This window comes from Schistocerca americana, chromosome 5, assembly GCF_021461395.2.
Source record: "Schistocerca americana isolate TAMUIC-IGC-003095 chromosome 5, iqSchAmer2.1, whole genome shotgun sequence".
NCBI lineage: Eukaryota > Metazoa > Arthropoda > Insecta > Orthoptera > Acrididae > Schistocerca > Schistocerca americana.
In genome coordinates, this window is record NC_060123.1 from 325,443,126 (window position 1) to 325,462,566 (window position 19,441).

General features: G+C 39.8%; 2 protein-coding genes across 2 annotated transcripts in view; both read left to right on the plus strand.

The window, feature by feature from the left end:
* Positions 1 to 684: 684 nt before the first annotated feature.
* LOC124615443 (mitochondrial inner membrane protease subunit 2) lies at positions 685 to 1,487 on the plus strand. Its single transcript, XM_047143334.1, has one exon. The coding sequence runs from the start codon at positions 996 to 998 to the stop codon at positions 1,485 to 1,487; it is 492 nt and encodes a 163-aa protein (XP_046999290.1). The 5' UTR covers positions 685 to 995.
* A 71-nt stretch (positions 1,488 to 1,558) lies between these two features.
* Positions 1,559 to 19,441, plus strand: part of LOC124615442 (KICSTOR complex protein ITFG2-like) — a 53,416-nt gene continuing 35,533 nt past the window's right edge. Inside the window, exon 1 of the mRNA XM_047143332.1 lies at positions 1,559 to 1,912. Coding sequence (XP_046999288.1) covers positions 1,559 to 1,912 — 354 coding nt within the window. The remainder of the gene's footprint in view (positions 1,913 to 19,441) is intronic.

Genomic DNA, 19,441 nt, shown 5'->3' on the forward strand with positions numbered 1-19,441 from the left:
TACAGAATACAATTGTTGAGTAAGCAGCAGGTAGGTAGCAAAAATGAGATATTGCACTGTTGAATGATTTATTTTTTAGCTCATTTTATAATACCGCACAGGTTGTACAGGTGTTATTGAACATACAGAAAGGGCGTAACACAGATGACTAGCAAACAAATAAATATATGCACATTATTACAATAATTTAGCTGATTACATTTAAAGGAAAACTTTTAAGTATTTGGAAATTAATGTACAGAATAAAAACAATTGTTTGCCTTAAATATCTGAAATATGTAGGCCATTATAGTCGCGATCGGAGTTGTTGACGGGTGAAAACAACCTGAGAATCTCAAAGGTGAGAACCTAGGAAAATGTGTTGCTGTGCGTAGCCAGCTGACAACAAACCCCTGGAATAGATATTGAAATATAGCAACACGCCGCGACGTAATACTAAACAGACAAAGCTGATGGACGGGACAACTGCAATTAACTTATTAACCAGTAGCAAGAAGTTCTTTTACGAACATCTCTACAAAATTCTTCAAAAATTTCATTGGTGTTGTTGGTTGTGCGTCTAGGACAAAATTGTTTGATACAGTGAAATATAAACACTAGTTCTGATCATTGTTTCAATAGTGTGGTTCATCTTTCGAATTCGCAAATTTTTTTGCAGCAGAGAAGTTTTGTGTGGTTCTCCTAGCTCGTGGGAATTTAAGTGGGGCAATGTTACCAGTGCATGGTGGATAATGTGGATTGTGGGGATTCAAAATGGCCATGTAAACATTAGCTGACTAGCTGTGATAAATGTGATGGTCACAAGTGTTAACTTAAGTGACGTCATTAAACAAATTTATGGAAAAATGGGTTTCAGCTAAAGGCTTTAATTTTTGCAGTCCGTTTTTTGAAAGATTTTGAATTTTTATTTTCTCTGTGATTTATGACATCATACTTGTACCATATTATTTCATTTTAGGCTATTTTTTATTTTGCTGCCGTTTTAAATATCTCATATGAAACTACGTTTGATCTTGCGATCTGTTTTATTCGGAATTCCTGTTGGAATTACACTTTTCGACTCGGTGGGTTATGTTGCAAGAGTCGAAGGAATTTCGATGCAGCCTTCATTAAACCCTAATTGTGATGAAGTGGACTATGTTTTCCTTAATAGGTGGGCAGTTAGAACCTATAATATTGCCAGAGGCGAAATTATTTCACTAATTTCGCCCAAGGATCCAGATCAGAAGATAATTAAAAGGGTTGTTGGTATTGAAGGTGACGTGATTAAGACGTTAGGGTATAAGAAACCTTACGTTACGATCCCCGAAGGACATTGTTGGGTAGAGGGTGATCATACAGGTCATTCTTTGGATTCAAATTCCTTTGGTCCCATATCAGTAGGTTTAGTAACAGCGAAGGCATCTCACATAGTCTGGCCACCACATCGTTGGCAGAATCTGAAGCATGACATTCCTGAGGGACGAAAGCCACTAGGACTGAAGTAATACGCTTTCAAACAATTTTGTGCGGGCACTAGCGTCAGTTACAGTAGAGAGAAGTCAACCCCAGTAGTAACATGAGAGCTGTTTGTTTTGTTAATCGCTTAGAATTTGAGTTATCTGGTAACGTTTTTCCAAATGCTATGACACTGGGAGATGTTGATAATGATGGCCATCATGAACTAATTCTTGGAAGCACTGACGGTAATTTATCAATTTTTAAAGCAGAAAAGAAATGGCAGACAATTAACGGTTTGGGTATGATAACAGCAGTTTGTGTTGGTGACCTTTTCAACTGCGGAAAAAATGCTTTGGTATTAGTGTGTGGTGATGGATGGTGTCAAATATTTTTTGCTGGTCTTACAAAGAGTGATGGAACCAGTCGCAAACTGGCGTTAGTACACGTTCAAAGAATACCAGCAAATACTAAGGTTTGTATTTATTTGATTGCTAGATGTGTGGTGCAGACTAATACAGTTTAGAAAAAGAACTGCTGAGTGAACCATTGCAGTCATTTAGATGATTAAGCACAGTAGTAGTAATTAAGAAATTTGACTTTAACATGAAAAACTTTTTGGCAAAGAAAATAAATGTGACATTTCTGAAGTATTTTATTCATAAGTAGCATCCGTAATAAAATACATTAAATAACTGAGGGAATAAGATTTTTTAAACTGACTGAAATTTGTCAGAATCATATTCTTGACAGCTCTTGTTACAGAATTCAAGGCTAAAGTGCGTTTACGGTGTACCTGGTTCTTATGGTAGGATTGTTTGCATTTTTGGTACATTGGTGGGGGGGAGGGGGGGCAATAATAATAATAAATAATACTGTAGATAGTCACATGTCTGCACTTCTGAGATAATTCTGGTATTGCAGTGTTGCAGAACAAAATTCTGTTTAGCCCATCTTGGTGAGATATTTCTCTTGAGTTGAAATATTAAAATAATAACTGAGGGAAGTAGTAAACACTCAGCTGCTCTCCATACCCAGTAAGGATATTTTTAAATAAAAGTGATCTGCATTAAAGTGAATTTGCTCTTGCAAGAAATGGTTATGCAACTCACTTGGTGTAACCTGCCAATAAATAACTTGGATAGGCTGGGGTTCTTGGGTTTCACATTACTACCGGAACCTCAAATTAAAGTAGTGTAGGAGAGCTATGACACCAAGAAAATAAAAGCTGTAGGTGTTTCTTTGTCAAAATATGTACTTTGCTTACCATTGTGATCTGTGTAGAAGTAGTCTTGTATGATGCAGCTTCTGCCTGCCTCATTGGATGCTCTTCGTGTTCCTTTTATTGCATATTTTTACTCTTTATTGTCTTCTGGGGCTGTGCACCTAAGGTAAATAAAGCATCTGTTTAGCTTTATGAATATTGCGTGAAGCTGATAATGAAACGTCTCACAGAAGAGTTAAAGGAGCTCAGAATTATTACTCACTACCCGGTACATTTACTACTCAGTGAGTTTTCTTGCTGTCAGTACAGATCAGTTTCAACTGAACTTTTATCTACACAGTCACAATACAAGACAATACCCATATATAATTTTCTTGTAGATTTTGTGCCCCCTTGTCCACATTTCAATGTGGAGCAATGTAGTATTGTGCTAAGGTGTTTAACAAGCTCCATCTAACATAAAGAAACTGGTAATTGTATCTAGCTTAAAAAAAAATTTAAAAAAATACAATAGCCACTGTTTTTTATAAAATTATCTGTAGATTTACATTCAGTGTTTGCATGCTTTGTTTGGAATACTATTACAAAAGCCAAACTGCAAAGTACTTTAAAGTGTTCTGCCCAGTTATGAGTTAATATTCTGTCGTAGGCCTCTTAAAAATATGGAAAACTGTAAGGAGTGAAATGGGTATGCTTTTGAAGGTAGATTGCCTATTTCTAATTTTATAGATGGGTGTTATTAAGATATATTCAATTCATTCACAAAGTGAGTCATAGACAAACAAGACTGAAAGAGCTATAGAAACAGGTTTAAGAGAGAGTTAAATCTTGCAACTGGCTGCTTTATGAATATCTTCCCTGTGTTGTTTCTCAGTTTCAATCGAAACATAGTGAAGAAATCATTATTTTTGTTTTTTAATACAAATCTTTTCTCCTATGATCCCTAGCTGACACCAGTAGATTTGTGTTGTTAATATTTGACTACCATGGTCAATAAACATTGTTTATTGGTTTTATGTCTAAATCACTGAAGATGCAGAGAGAAGCAGACACTGAAGATTTTTACATGTAAAAACAAATTGTGGTGGCTGTTGCACTTTGCCTTGCATTTGTCTTGGAGAATTTTACTGTGACAAATAATTCAAAACTGGACGTCAGAAGCACTAGGTGTCCTTAGTAGCTAGAACTGTCTGACAGTAAATCAGCATTAAAGTTTTCGTAAACAGTGTTTACCCACTTAAGTGAGCATAGCCTTATTAAAACTGCCTCTGGAAACACGGAAGCGTCCGATCCCGCCCGTCTGCTTTGACCCATGACATCACAAATATAGCGGAAACGACCATAAACCACGATTCCAATATGGCGCATATAAATTCATTACGTACACATTATGAGGACGAAAATACATCGAAAAACGAACCCACACATGTTCCACAAAAAGCCTAATGACACCAACGGGACAAGGGAGGGAAATAGGAGTTTTTTGGGTGGGGACAAACTAAATACAATCAAATTTAGACACCCACCCCCACACAAAGCCACGCAAAATGACGAAAAAAGACGACATCACGAAACTCCCCAAATACCACTAAACACAATATCACCTGGAATCAGACACTTCCCTTGACCTATATAGCTGTACACCAGCTCTGGATCCCATCTCCCAATACAAATACCAACATACACCGCCACATTGGGATCGATCACTTCCCTTGACCTACATAGCTCAACAGCAGCTCCAGATCCCATCTCCCAATACACTGCCACACATTGGGATCAAACACTTCCCTTGACCTATATAGCTCTACGGCAGCTCCCGATCCTTTAAATTGGGATCGAACACTTCCCTTGACCTATGTAACTCAAACACATCTCCCAATACCAATACCAACCTTCACAGCCACACATTTCAATGAAACACTTCCCTAGACCGCAACACACAACACACAAACCGAAAACAAAACAATAAAAACTTACCAAAAGACAGTTCCAGCACCACAAACTAGGTTGGCCACCGCACGCACGTGCGCACACGTGTACACCCCCCCCCCCCCCCCCCACACACACACACACACACACACAAACCAACAAAAAAATACTCAACCGAAAGAAAGACCCAACCCAACCCCCCTGCCCCCCCCCCCCCCCCCCCCGCCCAACCAACCCAACCTCCCACTCTCACCCCAAAATAAAAAACCCACAAACCAAAACCAAATGCAACATAAAAAAATCTCAGTCACACACTACAACTCAACAAAATACATCATCCACAGCTAAAACACAAACCAACACTCCCCCCCCCCCCCCCCCCTCCTCCTCACAAACACTAACACAAAATAAACCACCCACCCCACCCTGAGCCGCAGCCACCCATCCACCTACCCAGACCACCCTAACCAACCACTTTGGCCTATACATTTTACTGACAGCCCATAAGAAAACCCGAAAAACACAATAGCCCTCAGGGACACTCTTCTGCCAACAGTACTTATCTAAATGAGACTGAGGGTTGGAAGAGCGCCTCTTCCCCCTCCCAAGAACTGACTTAACAACCCCCACATCCCCTCTATCGTATTGGTGCAAGCCCCCGTCTCATAACTTTTGGACTCTAAGCTATGGTTAGCTACTAAATGATGGAATCCCCTCCCACCCCAGCCCCTATATGAAGAAAATGCAGCTGAAACTACTGTGGACCCCGATTCTATGTACTGCTCAATTAACCCCACTAATTTGGCCTTAGACCTCCCTTCCACAACCCTAAAAACACATTCAGAACAGCCACCCCCCGGAACAACAGCCCCCTACACCCAGAGACCAACCACATACTTACCCCTCCCATACTTCCTTTTCCCAAACTGTGACTCTTCCACCTCCACAACAACCCTATGCCCCCCCCCCCCCCTCCCCTCAGCTTACCCCTGTACTTAATGAACTCGGAACACACTTCATGGCAAAAAGAAAGCCAATCAAGCACACTCCTCTCATTCACACCAGTTTCATGTGTGCAAAAACTGTGTAGCGATCTATAACAAAAGTAGTAAGTCACCAGCATAATCTCGCGCATGCCCAACCTAGACTTCTCGACCCAGGTACCGCGCCGTATGAAACGCCAAATGTCGTTTTTCCGACCGTCCCTGGTCCGAGATGCCGGAACTTTAGCCAATTTCATTTCTTCGCCGCAAATGCAGCATTTGACAACCTCGGCAATTAAGCCGAAAAGCTGCAAAAACTTAATGAGTTCTAAAGGAGTGTTCCCCATCATAGCCCTCAGACGCGCACTGTTAATTTTGTCTGTCATATCCATTCCTGAACAAAAAACAACAACCGATTAAATTTAATAAAAATACCACATGACATACAGTGAACAACACTAAATTAACCTTCACACAAAACCACAAAATCGTTAATTCATTGAAACGAATTCCACTACAAACACACTCGAACAATACTCGATAATGAGCAACAGCAAACTGAGCCGATTACACCACACAAATGAAAACCCTGAACATACCACCAGAGGGCACAACAAACCACAACACGATGACATCTACAAATACGCCACACTCGCAAACCAAACTCCTCGCCATCATGACGTCACACACCACAATGTCTTTACGTCACGGGTCAAAGACGACGCTTGGGATCGGACAATCGGACACTTCTGTGACCCCTGCCTCTAGCTGCTTTATAACATTCAAGATTTTTTTGTCATTTTTGCAAGCTTGCCTTTACAACAAACTAGTATTGTGACATAGTGTTCAAAGAGTTGTTCAGCATAATATTCATTAACCTGTAGGCTGTGGTACTTAACTCCATTTTTTTCCACCCCACTTTTTTTCTTACTGGTTCTGCAGTAGAGATAACACGTTCCAACCTGGAATTTCCATTGTTTGGTTCTATAGTAGTGCAATATGACCTTGAACCCTTCAAGATGAATCTGTTCCATACCAGTGATTTCCATGCAGAGTTCTGATATGGACAACAAATCTACTAACATTCCATCTACTCTGTCAATTTACTATATGGATGCAAGTAGTTCATACTATTTATTAATGAGACTATGATGCTTGAAGAAAGGCAGTAAATGCATTTTCTTTAATATCTGAGGCTTTGTTGAAGCTGTAAGTTGTTGTTTTGCTAGCAGCTGTTTCAACAGTAACCACACTTACTCTGCAGCTCTGCCCTGTACATGAATTTACCCTAACTAAAGGCCAAGGAGACCCATTGAAATCCACTGGGATAGGATGGATACTGCTTCTTGCAATTAACCGTGCCAGTCAATTAGCCCCTTAGCAGAAGTATTAATATACAAACCATACAATGTGTGATATGATTAAGTGAGAAGTGCTGCATCAGTTATACATGCATGTGAATGTTCCTCTCCCATGAGCAGTTTTTCAAGCTCTGCATTAAAAAGTTCCACAGAATGTTTGGAGGGCCTATTATACAGTGAAGAGGATGACACAGTCTTCGCACAAGTATTCGGAACATTCTCAACAACGTGCCTGTATCACCCTCAGTTGCAGACCTGTAACTAATGGTATTCTCCAAACTGATGCCAGAACTCCCTGCTATTATCGAATGAACTTCTTTCCCAAGAGCTTTTCCCAAATAGCTGAAATCGTAGGTGACATTGCTGAGCCATGCACTTGGCTTAAAACCACTGCTTACCTGGTAATCGCAACTCTAAGAGTTCCATAGCTTTCAGCTGTATACTTACAGTTAAGTGCTAATACCCTGTACAAAATATGTGTCTATGATTTGCTTTCTTGTGGGGTTTATGGACCTCAATGAATTAAACCATATTTATGGACCTCAGTGAATTAAACCATAATTGTTAGAACGCAGAGAATTTTCAGTTCTTCATGGGTGCAGTAACTAAGTTATGACATGGCCACAGTCATACTGTATTTTTATGGCTTCAGAAATTTTCTAGTAGTCTACTGAATGATGGAATTATAAAGTAGTCATTTAGTTGTGGAGTATTGTAAATGATTTAAAAGTAACCAATGGTTTCTTAAGAGATCTATTATTTGAGTCCATTTAGATGCAAAAACCCAGTCAGCAGGTCAGTAGCAGTTTCGTATAATAAAAATTTCACTTGTTGTAAGGCATGCTTTAGCAGTACACAAAAATAAATTTCTGAGATGTTTGTTAAGTGCTTTGCTTTGGAGACAACTAGGATTTGGAGGTGCTGAAATATGGTGAATCCTATTTTGTTGTGTATCTATTAGCTATAGTCAATTTTGTTGGATTTCATTGTATTTGGAATGATTAATTCTGAGATAGCACATTATTATGTTTGACTGTGAAGTCGATTTTTTCTGTACACTGGAAATTTTGAAATTATGGTTGAAATTTATTTTAACATTAAGTGCTAATAGATAGTGTTGCAATATACAGAGTCCAGCGGCAAATGGAAAACTTATCTTCACTGTGAGAAAAAAAGTTTTAGTGAAGCATATAATGATACAAAGTTTTGTCTCCACTCTTTCTGTGCTATTGCAAGGAAGCACATTTCATCAGACATTCGTAAATTATCATGGGTTTTTGTTGTCGTGGTTTCATAAGATGTGTTGAGCATTGGACTAGTGACTGCTTAAATATGTGTTTGTGGGCTGTAAATAGCCTAACCATGTCTTTGTGGTCCCTACAGGCACAATATGTAATGTGGGGTCAGTACTATATCCCTAAAGTTGTCACTTTATATTGTTTTTTGTGGAACTTTGTAAGTAGGCTTCAGCAGAATTATTGGCATCTTTCTTAAAGTGTTTGTCAGTTCAGGCTTTTCACCATTTCCGTGACACTGTATTGAGTCAGACAAACCTGTCACTATTTGTGTTTTTCTCCTTTGCATATCTTCAATATACTGTGTTAGCTCTACTTAGTGTGGGTCCCACATACGTAAACAGTATTCTAGAATGGGTCTCTCTACTTCATAGACTACTTGAATTTCCAATCAGTGACCTGGTTTGCCACTTGCTTTACTTATGACTATGCCTATGTGATCATTCCACTTACTATCCAAACAAAATTTTATGTATAGCTGATGAAGGACTTAGTTCAGTAACTTTTATTATGTAGCAGTCTTCCTTTTAGTATGCCTGTATGCCACTCAACACCACCTCTATGCTGTGAGTGCAACCTATCTTTTTCATATTCTTGTTAGTTCCTCACAGATTACATTTGATTCTCCATGTGACGATATTTTTGTTAATCAATATTGGCATTATATAAAGTCAAATGCTTTTTGGAAGTCAGAAAATCTGCATCCATTTGATTGCTTTGATAAATGGCACTAAGGATGTCACATTTGAAAAGTGTGAGATGTTTTCACAGTGGCATGGAAGATGATAATCTGTTTGGGCTACCTCTTTACATTTGAGCTCACAATATTCCTTAAAGTTTTATGACAAATTGATGTCATTGGTGTTGGGAATATTTTTTTGTAAGATTTCTACTACTCTTTGTGTTATGAGTGTGACCTGCACTTTTTTCCAATTATTGGACACTTTCTTTTTGTGCTGTGAATGTGCAGTATGTTATGGTTGAAACAAGATCAAATTCGGCCACGAATTCTGTATAGAAGGTGATAGGGACTCCATTGGGCATTCATTTGCATAATTTTTCACTCCTTTTTGCAAAGATGTATCTATGTGACTTAAAAACTTTTTCTTATCAAGATGCATTCCTGGATACCTGCAATTTAAAAGTTACATTTCTGGTTGCAGATAGTGAAAAATATTGAAGGAGATACTTAATCTCGGATAATTAACACTGAATAAAAATTATATTTCATGTCTACCACTCGTCAAGGTCATATCTCTGTAAAACTGTTCTTTTATGCTCAATCAGTGTTAAGAAATCAAGAGAGTGCAGAATTTTGGGAAACAATACTGGGTAATAGACCATTATGATCAGCAGTTTCGTATGAATCATGAATGAGATATTGTTTGTCAAAAAGCCAAACATTTGTTTGAAACATATGTTAACATATGTAGTACTTATGGAGTCATACTTTGCAAAATAGAACTTCATGTGTTACACATTCTACCCTTATCTGGCAACGAAGTGTAAATGTGAAGTTTCAGTGAACTGATTAAATACTAGTGGAATGGAACAGTTTACATATTGGATGAGGATAACATGTGGATGTGCTACATCGCCTTCTGTGCATCCACACTGCAGTAGTGGTGTCAAAAACCACAATTATCACTTTTTTTCAGATCTTTGCCATGAGCTGTTCCATTCTAATGTGTATTGATCTCTTCATTGCAAAAGACAGGCCTGACCTCTGTGAGGATATCCCTTTTGAAACTATGAGGTCATGGCAGCAACAATAATTATCAAAGCACAAACAGCAACTAGAATAAGTAGAAAGAGTAAACTAGATAAATATGCACCAAGGAGGAACATGAAACATTTTGCCCTGGGTAGGAAGTGTGTGGAGGAGCTGTGGCTCACATTTGGGAAAGTATTTGATGGAGTGCTGGAGAAAAACAGTTCTTGATATCCACCTCCGTAGCGCAACGGTAGTGTTACTGCCTACCACACAAGGGGGCTTGGGTTCGATTCCCGGCAGGGGATGGGGTATTGAGTGTCCTTCATCATCATTTTCATCATCATTGACACACAAGTCGCTGAAGTGGTGTCAACTAAAAAGACTTGCAATACAGCGGCTGAACCCTGAAGGGGATATTCCGGCCAATAAATGCCATACGATAATTTCATTTCACAGTTCATGATGTGAGGATATAAGAATAACAGACAGAATTGATGACCACTACATTTTTAACAAACATATAAATAAATAAAATGAAGTATAGAGCTGTAGATAGATATACTAAATAAAATATGTTTGGGTATCAAAGGGGCAATGTGTGAAGCCATCAAGGACTTCCATAGCAGAATCTTATTTAAAGACCTTTCTCAAAAAATTCCATTTTCAAGTATTCCATCACAAAGGAAGATGTAAAAGTAACCCCCCCCCCCCCCCCCCCCATTTTAATTTTTAAATCATTGCAAAAATAAGTGATACAGGAATTATTAGTGTCTGTGTTGTTTAGAAGCATCTAACAGATGAATAAACAAATTAATTAAGTTTCCCAGAACTCAGTAAGACCCTGTCAGATTCTTTACAGAAACTGTAGCTGTGTTAGGCCTTCTTTTAACCATAATATACCATGGACCCACTGAACAAGAAAATTTGCACAGTGCTTACAAGAAAGTGCAGGTCACACCTATCCACAAGAAGGGTAGCAGAAGTGATCCTCAAAACTACTGCCCATAAAGCCAGATGCACACCAGGGAAGTACAAGGTGCTATCCAAAATTTTCGGGACTGGTGCTGCCATCTGTTGAAAACCTTACCTTTGGACTAATGGTCACCATCACCCTCGAAGTAGTTCCCATCAGTCCTGTTCTTTGAGGATGTTTATCACCGCCAGCAATGCTTCTTGAATCCTCTCTAGAATGTCGAACTGACATTTTACGTTTTGGTAATAGCGCGAAGTCACAAGGAGCCAAATATGGCTAGTACGGTGGGTGGGGTACAACCGTCATGTTTTTTGCCAAAAAGGCACTGGTGAGCAAGGACGTGTGACAGGGCATGTTGTCATGATGCAGCAGCCAGTTCCCTTGACGCCAAAGTTTGGGCTGTCATCACCGCACGTTTTCAAGGAGCCGTCGCAAAATGTCACAGTAGCATGTGGAATTCACTGTTTGGTTGGGTGGGATGAATTCTTTGTGAGCAGTTCCGTTGGTATCAAAGAAAATGATGATCATGCTCTTCACTTTGCTCTTCACGTGCCTCGCTTTTTTGGGTTTTAGAGAGCCCAGGCTCTTCCATTGGGATTATTGTTGCTTTCTCTCTGGCTCATAACCATAAATCCAGCTCTCGTCGCCAGTGATGACCTGTGATAAGAAGGTTGGATCATCAGATGCGGTCTGACGAAGGTCCATGCACACTTCAACATGCTGTGCCTTCTGATCGGCAGTCGAGATCCTTGGCATGAATTTTGCGGCGACATGATGCAAGCCCAATCCATCAGTCAAAATTCGTTGACATGTTCCATAACCAATACTCACTTCATCCGCAAGGTCGTGAATAGTTCGGCGTCGATCCACATGAACCACTTGTTGGAGTTTGGCAAAGTGGAAAAGTAAAGTTATACATTGACAAGCAGAAGCAACTGCTGCTGGGTAATGATGTAAAGTATACTAGCGAGAAATTATGGTTAGTGCTAATCTACTCAAATTGATAATGATACTTGCTTCTAGAGTACTGTATGTAAGTATGTCAAAAGAAAAAGTTACTTTGGGGAGGGGGAAAAAAAGAAAAAGAAACTAACACTATTCCTCCTACCTTATTACTTGGCTGCTGTTTTTATTTAATACATCAAGCAAAGCATTTATGTAACTTTATACAGACCACCATCTGCTGTGGGTGTACTGGCATAGTCACGATCTGTCTTAATACAAGTATTAGAATTACCCACAATTTACATTATTGGGTTGAAGTATTCAGGGCAGGGATGTTCAGTCTCCATCCAGATCTCCACCGGCAACCTTTGATAGACTTTTGCTCCAGAACATATAGGGGTTGGACTAGACTATTTAAACGCCTCGAAAACAATGCATCACCATGTCTGACAAGGTGTAGGAAACCAATTGCCATTCAAAACAATATCCAGTCACCTCAATGGATAATTACAGGTACTGTATGATTTTATAGGGAATATCATAACTTTCTTCCTGCCAAGTAGTGGGAAGTTCAGGTAATGATGATGGAGCTGGATAGTGATCACACACTCTTCTCTCCAAAGATGACCGCAATGGCTGAATAATATTGATGTGTGGAGACTGTGGTGCCCAGAAGAAATGGGAAAGTTCATCCTTGTGCTCAAAAAACCAGTCCTGGATTATACGAGCTCTGTTAACAGGGAGAATCACTATTGGTGGACAAGTACTGTACCATGAGGTGGACCTGGTCAGCCAAAATTGGCACACAGTAAGCCTTAATCATAATCTGATCTTGCAGAGCAACCATGGAGCCCATGGAATACGATTATATGGCTGTCCAAATTCACACCGAATCTTCGCCTTGTTTCATTCTTGGGATGTAAATTTGGTCAGAATTTGGAAACGGTGTGGAACAAGACTCATCTGACCAAATAAATTTCTTCCATTGCTCCATAGTCTAGGTTTCATGACTCAAACACCACATTTTCCTGTTACTGGCATCCGTGTGTCTGATGAGTTGTTTTGGAATTCCTGTTCACCTTGCAGTTTCCTACTTATGGAGCTGACAGAGCTTGCAAGTGTAACATTCAGTTCTGCAATGGCTTTTGCAGCTGCTGTTCTCCAATTTTTTGTCACAATCCTCTTCAATGATACTGGATCACTCAACAAACACTTTTTTTGTGCTCTAATTTACCAGGTGATGTTTTTCCACTTTCCTTGTTTGCTGTATAAGTCCTCGATACAACACCTATTGAAACACCAAACACTTTGGCTACCTTGTTTGTGAAAGCACCTACCATACGAGCACCAACAATTTGCACATGTTTGGATTCACTTAGCCCTGAAATAGTGCACTCACGACTACACAGGACACTGTTCAGACCAAGACTGGCATTTGAAACATATTGAGGACATTGCATATGTGCTATCCATGATCAAATACAGCAACACAAGCTGCAGGCTTGCCTAGCATTTATGTTTAACTGTGTATTTCTCATGCTGTTTGCATATTTTTGTCCAGCAGCAAAACTCTGTTCTGAAACCTAGAGAGGAATGCATAGTATAGATGGAAATTATTTCTACTTCTAGTATTTTGATCATGGATTGCTGAGTTCATTCTAAATTTGCTCTTGTTATTAACCCCAAATATCATTGGGGATATATGTATTATTGTATAAGTGTAAGAATCCCTAGGTCACTGAAGAGGCTGCTACAAGATGTTCTGTTGTCAACTTTACACAATATTCTATTTGCACACCTCTGTTGAGCAAATAATTTTTTCAACGTTGGTACAGTGTCCCAGATGCCGTAAGACAGAATTGAGGAAAGTTTTCAAAGTATGTTAGTAGTCCTGTCTGCAGGTCAACACAGTGACTATCAACATGCTGCTGCCCACCTCAGTTTATTATCTGACTTCACACTTTGAGCCTCATCCAGTGTGTATCCATTGATATCTAACTCTGATACCTATGAGTCACTTTTATTTGTTTGGCACTGAATAATATGAGTTTTTGCAAAATTAAGGATTCAATTGTTGGCTGTGAACCAGTTGTAAACTTTTTCAATTATTCTCCCAGCTGTGTTGCTATGGATGTGTTTGGGTCCTTTATCAATATCCTCTAGTTTTGCACCAACGTGACAGGTGATGGAGTATGCATTTCCTGTGTAAGCAGGTCTATTGGATATGCTTTCCTTGGACCCCGTATTTGGAGCTACTGTTTAGGAGGATTTCATGGAATGTAGTTGACAATCGTTTGAACTTCACACCCTGTGTCTTGCTACTATTGTCATGCGGGACTGCAGTATAATTTACCTTACCAAGTTTATTTGTTTAATGCCCAACAGTCCTCCAAATTGACCTTGGCTTGTTCTTATAGTTTTGAATATTTTGTGCATAGTACAGGGTTTTTGCCATTTTGTTGACATGCTGAAAAAATTTGCATTCTGCTCATAGCACAGTTTTAAGTCTTGATTAGAGCAAGTCCCTTGCATTAAATAAGGCTCTCTCTTCGTAGTTCAAGATATTTTGATCCCAGATGTTAGTCACCATTTTTCTCAGCTTACATTGTAAATGTTGCAGTCCCATTGTGAAGGAAAACAGTGTTCAAAATGTGGTAAGAATGGTTTTTAAGAAAGAAGAAAAATTTCTCGTCTGCTTTGTGTCCTTGGTAAACTTCTTCCCATTTTTCATCGTGTAAATTCTCTCCGAATAGTGTAACTGAGTCAGCATTTAAAATTCTCTGAAATTTTGCATCTTCTTTGTTTGTTAAACTTGATTGATAAGGATACCTTTTTGTTGTTGTTGTTGTGGTCTTCAGTCCTGAGACTGGTTTGATGCAGCTCTCCATGCTACTCTATCCTGTGCAAGCTTCTTCATCTCCCAGTACCTTCTGCAACCTACATCCTTCTGAATCTGCTTGGTGTATTCATCTCTTGGTCTCCCTCTACGATTTTTACCCTCCACACTGCCCTCCAGTACCAAATTGGTGATCCCTTGATGCCCCAGAACATGTCCTACCAATCGATCTCTTCTTTTAGTCAAGTTGTGCCACAAACTTCTCTTCTCCGCAATCCTATTCAATACCTCCTCATTAGTTATGTGATCTACCCATCTAATCTTCAGCATTCTTCTGTAGCACCACATTTTGAAAGCTTCTATTCTCTTCTTGTCTAAACTATTTATCGTCCATGTTTCACTTCCATACATGGCTACACTCCATACAAATACTTTCAGAAACGACTTCCTGACACTGAAATCTATACTCGATGTTAACAAATTTCTCTTCTTGAGAAACGCTTTCCTTGCCATTGCCAGTCTACATTTTATATCCTCTCTACTTCGACCATCATCAGTTATTTTGCTCCCCAAATAGCAAAACTCCTTTACTACTTTAAGTGTCTCATTTCCTAATCTAATTCCCTCAGCATCGCCCGACTTAATTCGACTACATTCCATTATCCTCGTTTTGCTTTTGTTGATGTTCATCTTATACCCTCTATTCAAGACACTGTCCATTCCGTTCAACTGCTCTTCCAAGTCCTTTGCTGTCTCTGACAGAATTACAATGTCATCAGCGAACCTCAAAGTTTTTATTTCTTCTCCATGGCTTCGTGTCTATCTTGGCCACAATAATGCGTTCACTATGCTGTTTGTAGTAGCTTACCCTCTCTACCATCCTTTCTTTCAGGAGTGCTAATTCTGCAAGATTCGCAGGAGAGCTTCTGTTAAGTTTGGAAGGTAGGAGACGTGGTACTGGCAGAAATAAAGCTGTGAGGACGGGGCATGAGTTGTGCTTGGGTAGCTCAGATGATAAAGCACTTGCCCGCGAAAGGCAAAGGTCCCGAGTTCGAGTCTCGGTCCGACACACAGTTTTAATCTGCCAGGAAGTTTCATATCAGTGCACACTCCTCCTGCAGAGTGAAAATCTCATTCTGGAAACATTCCCTAGGCTATGGCTAAGCCATGTCTCCACAATATCCTTTCTTTCAGGAGTGCTAATTCTGCAAGGTACGCAGGAGAGCTTCTGTTAAGTTTGGAAGGTAGGAGACGAGGTACTGGCAGAAATAAAGCTGTGAGGATGGGGTGTGAGTCATGCTAGGGTAGCTCAGATGGTAGAGAGAGCACTTGCCCGCGAAATGTAAAGGTCCTGAGTTCGAGTCTCGGTCTAGCACACAGTTTTAACCTGCCAGGAAGTTTCATATCGGCGCTCACTCCGCTGCAGAGTGAAAATCTCATTCTGGAAACATCCCCTAGGCTGTGGTTAAGTCATGTCTCCACAATATCCTTTCTTTCAGGAGTGCTAATTCTGCAAGGTTCACAGGAGAGCTTCTGTTAAGTTTGGAAGGTAGGAGATGAGGTACTGGCAGAAATAAAGCTGTGAGGACGGGGCGTGAGTCGTGCTTGGGTAGCTCAGATGATAGAGCACTTGCCCGCGAAAGGCAAAGGTCCTGAGTTCGAGTCTCAGTCCGGCACACAGTTTTAATCTGCCAGGAAGTTTCACTGTCTTATATGTTTCCAAGCCTTTTTCTGAAGTACGGCAGTCTAATGGGTGTTCCGTGCCGGATTCACTGAAGTCTGTGACCTGGGACTTTATTCTTCTTTGTGTGTAGCCACTCCCCCTTTCCACAAGTTACATCTAAAGTAACAAGGTATTAACTTGTATCCATCTAAATGCACCTGTACAGTTTTTGTGACCTCCAGAGGATGTTCAGTTACACATGACACACCTGTAAGAATACCTTTCAATTTTTTAATGTCCTGTACTCATATAAGAACCAAACTTATCTTGTTGAACAAGCTTCTTATGTATTGGTGGGAAATGCCTAATATATCATGATTGTTTACCATTTTACTGTCAAAGCTGCCATTTTTTTGTTTCTCTTTATTGTTCCAATGGTGTCTTTAGTTGTTCAACAGCACTGTCCTTAGGAATCATTTACCCTAAAAAAATTTTGGAAATCACAGGGGTTGAACAGAAAATTGAAACAAAAAGAACCGTAACATATGACAACATTGAAAGTACAGATGTAGATGGGTTAGGCGACACACTTGATTTTCTTTGTCTATTTAATATGATCTGATTAGAGCCATCAGGCCCCCTCTTACATCGGATGAGGGTTTCACACATATAATATCTGTTTTACATCATAGTTGCCTAAGAAAAATAATTTCAATATGACAAGTAGTATTAAATTGCTCAGTGTGTCTGAAGTGGCAATATGAGTAAATACTGATGATGATGATGATGATGATGATGATGATGATGGTAATGGTAGTGGCAGATATAGAAAGAATTTATAAGTGTACAAAAAAATGTTTTCTGATATAGTGAGTTCTGGGGAAAGTAAATTTAAGGAGACTGCATCAGTTAAGAAAACTTGGAAACGAGGAAGATCTAAATAGTCTTCATGGGTTTGCCGCTGGATCACGTTGTGCAAATTCCACAATATTTCCTCAGAGCACTGTGGTGTGTACAAGATCCCTTGTCAGTGTGGAACAGCGTATATAGGCCAGACATGCCGCACGGTACAAGAACGCTGCAATGAACATCAGCGTCATATACGCCTTCGTCAACCGGAAAAGTCGGCAATTGCAGAACACTACCTGGATCAGGACATCGCATGATTTATGAAAAGTCGGAAGTTTTATCCTCAGCATCATCTTTCTGGGATTGCGTCATTAAGGAATCAATACATATCGTACAGCCGACAATCTCATCAACAGGGATACGGGATTTCAACTGAGCACAGCCTGGAGCCCTGCATTGGCTGCTATTAAATCATGACTTGAAAATCAAGATTCTTCGATAACAGGCCTGTCATAACACTGGCCTAGTACAGCCATTGGTGAGTAATGTCTAGCCGCACTGTTGATAAACGCAGCGTACAGCGCACGTCCGGGAGAGCCGCTCTGAGATTCTCGGGAGAGGGAGTTTGAATAGGGCAAATCATTGCGCATGCGTGATTTCCACGGCAGCATATTCTTCTCGTACATGTTCTGAAAATGGGGTGTCGGTGTGTGGATACCGTCAGTCGTACCTAGCCACGAGCAAGGTTTAACCAACTGAAGATGTCAGACAGTTGCTCTGAGGAAATATTCTGGAATTTGCATAATGTGATCCGGTGGCAAACCCGTGAAGACTATTTACAACATATCTGCCAGGAAAGCTTGAAGAGTCACATGAGGAAGATCTAGTTAGAAAGAAATATGTAACTGGGTAATGAGAGTGTACAGTGGCAATGCTGATGTCTTCTTGCACATGCTCCATCCACTTTAGATTTTCATCTGTTAGTGCTCGTAGATTCTTTGCTGTAAGAGAGAAGTTGATATTTGTCCTGTTTAAGCTTAAAAATGGTAAGGATTCCTGATATTTCATGCTAATGACTCTAGAACGGCCAAACAGTACTGTTTGGGTTTTGGATGGGTTGACATTTAACCATGTATCCTGTACACATTTTGATAGTGCACACAGGTTGGTATTGAGATTCTTGATAGCTGTCTTTAGGTTTCTTGGTTTTGCACTTAGGCACAACTGGAGATCATCAGCATGCATGTGGTATTTGCAGCAGTACAAAACTGATGACACATAATCTACACACAATGAAAAGGCTATAGGACATAACACTGAACCTTGGGGTGCCTGATCCTACGTGCCTCCATTGTGACTTTATGGTGCAGGACATGGTGTTGGCAAGACGTCAGGTATGAGTGAAGCCATTCCATAGTATTTGATGATTTTGGTCATTCCTTGGTTACTGATGTAACATTTGTGCAATTTACATTGAAATTTTTACATGGAAATAAGAAATAGATAGACCTGAATATGACAATGTATAGCAAAGGCTTGAGAATGTGAGCTGTTTCAGTTTGCCACTAAGGAAAGGAATGGGAAGTGTTACATGAGGTTACATGAGGTGTGATCGAAAAGTAACAGACGTGTTTGTTTCTCTCAAAGAATTTTTATTTGCCAACGTCAACTTTGTCCCCTTCAAAATAATCCCCCTCAGGTATAATACGCTTGGGCCAGCACTTTTTCCAATCTTGGAAGCGCTTCTTCTTTCTTTATGGTGTCCAGGTTCTTCATCAATTCTGTTTTTATCTCATCAATGGTGGTAAAACAATGACCGTCCATGGTTCTCCTCAGCCTCAGCAACAGAAAGAAGTCGCAGTGGTCCATGTGTGGCAAATATGGTGACCGAACGCACTTAAGAGTTTTGTTTTTTGCCAAAAAAATTGTGAAGAAGCATTGAAGTGTGAGTGGTAGCCATATTGTGATGCTATTTCGATGGGTGGTTTTACCACAGTTCTGGTTGTTTTCTTCAGATTGATATGTGCAAACAGCACATAACTTCCAGGTAGTATTTCTTATTGATTGTACGACCATGAGGCAGAAACTTGTGATTCACTATCCTAGAAAATAGTGAGAAGAAACTTCACATGTGATCAAACTTGTTGAATTTTCTTCGGTTTTGGCTCTTCAGGCAGTTTCCATTGGGATGATTGGGCCTTGATTTTGACATAATACCTGTATACCATTGT

Bases quoted from the DNA above. Each gene is read 5' to 3' on its own strand.
- LOC124615443 (XM_047143334.1), top strand. From the start codon at position 996: ATGAAACTACGTTTGATCTTGCGATCTGTTTTATTCGGAATTCCTGTT.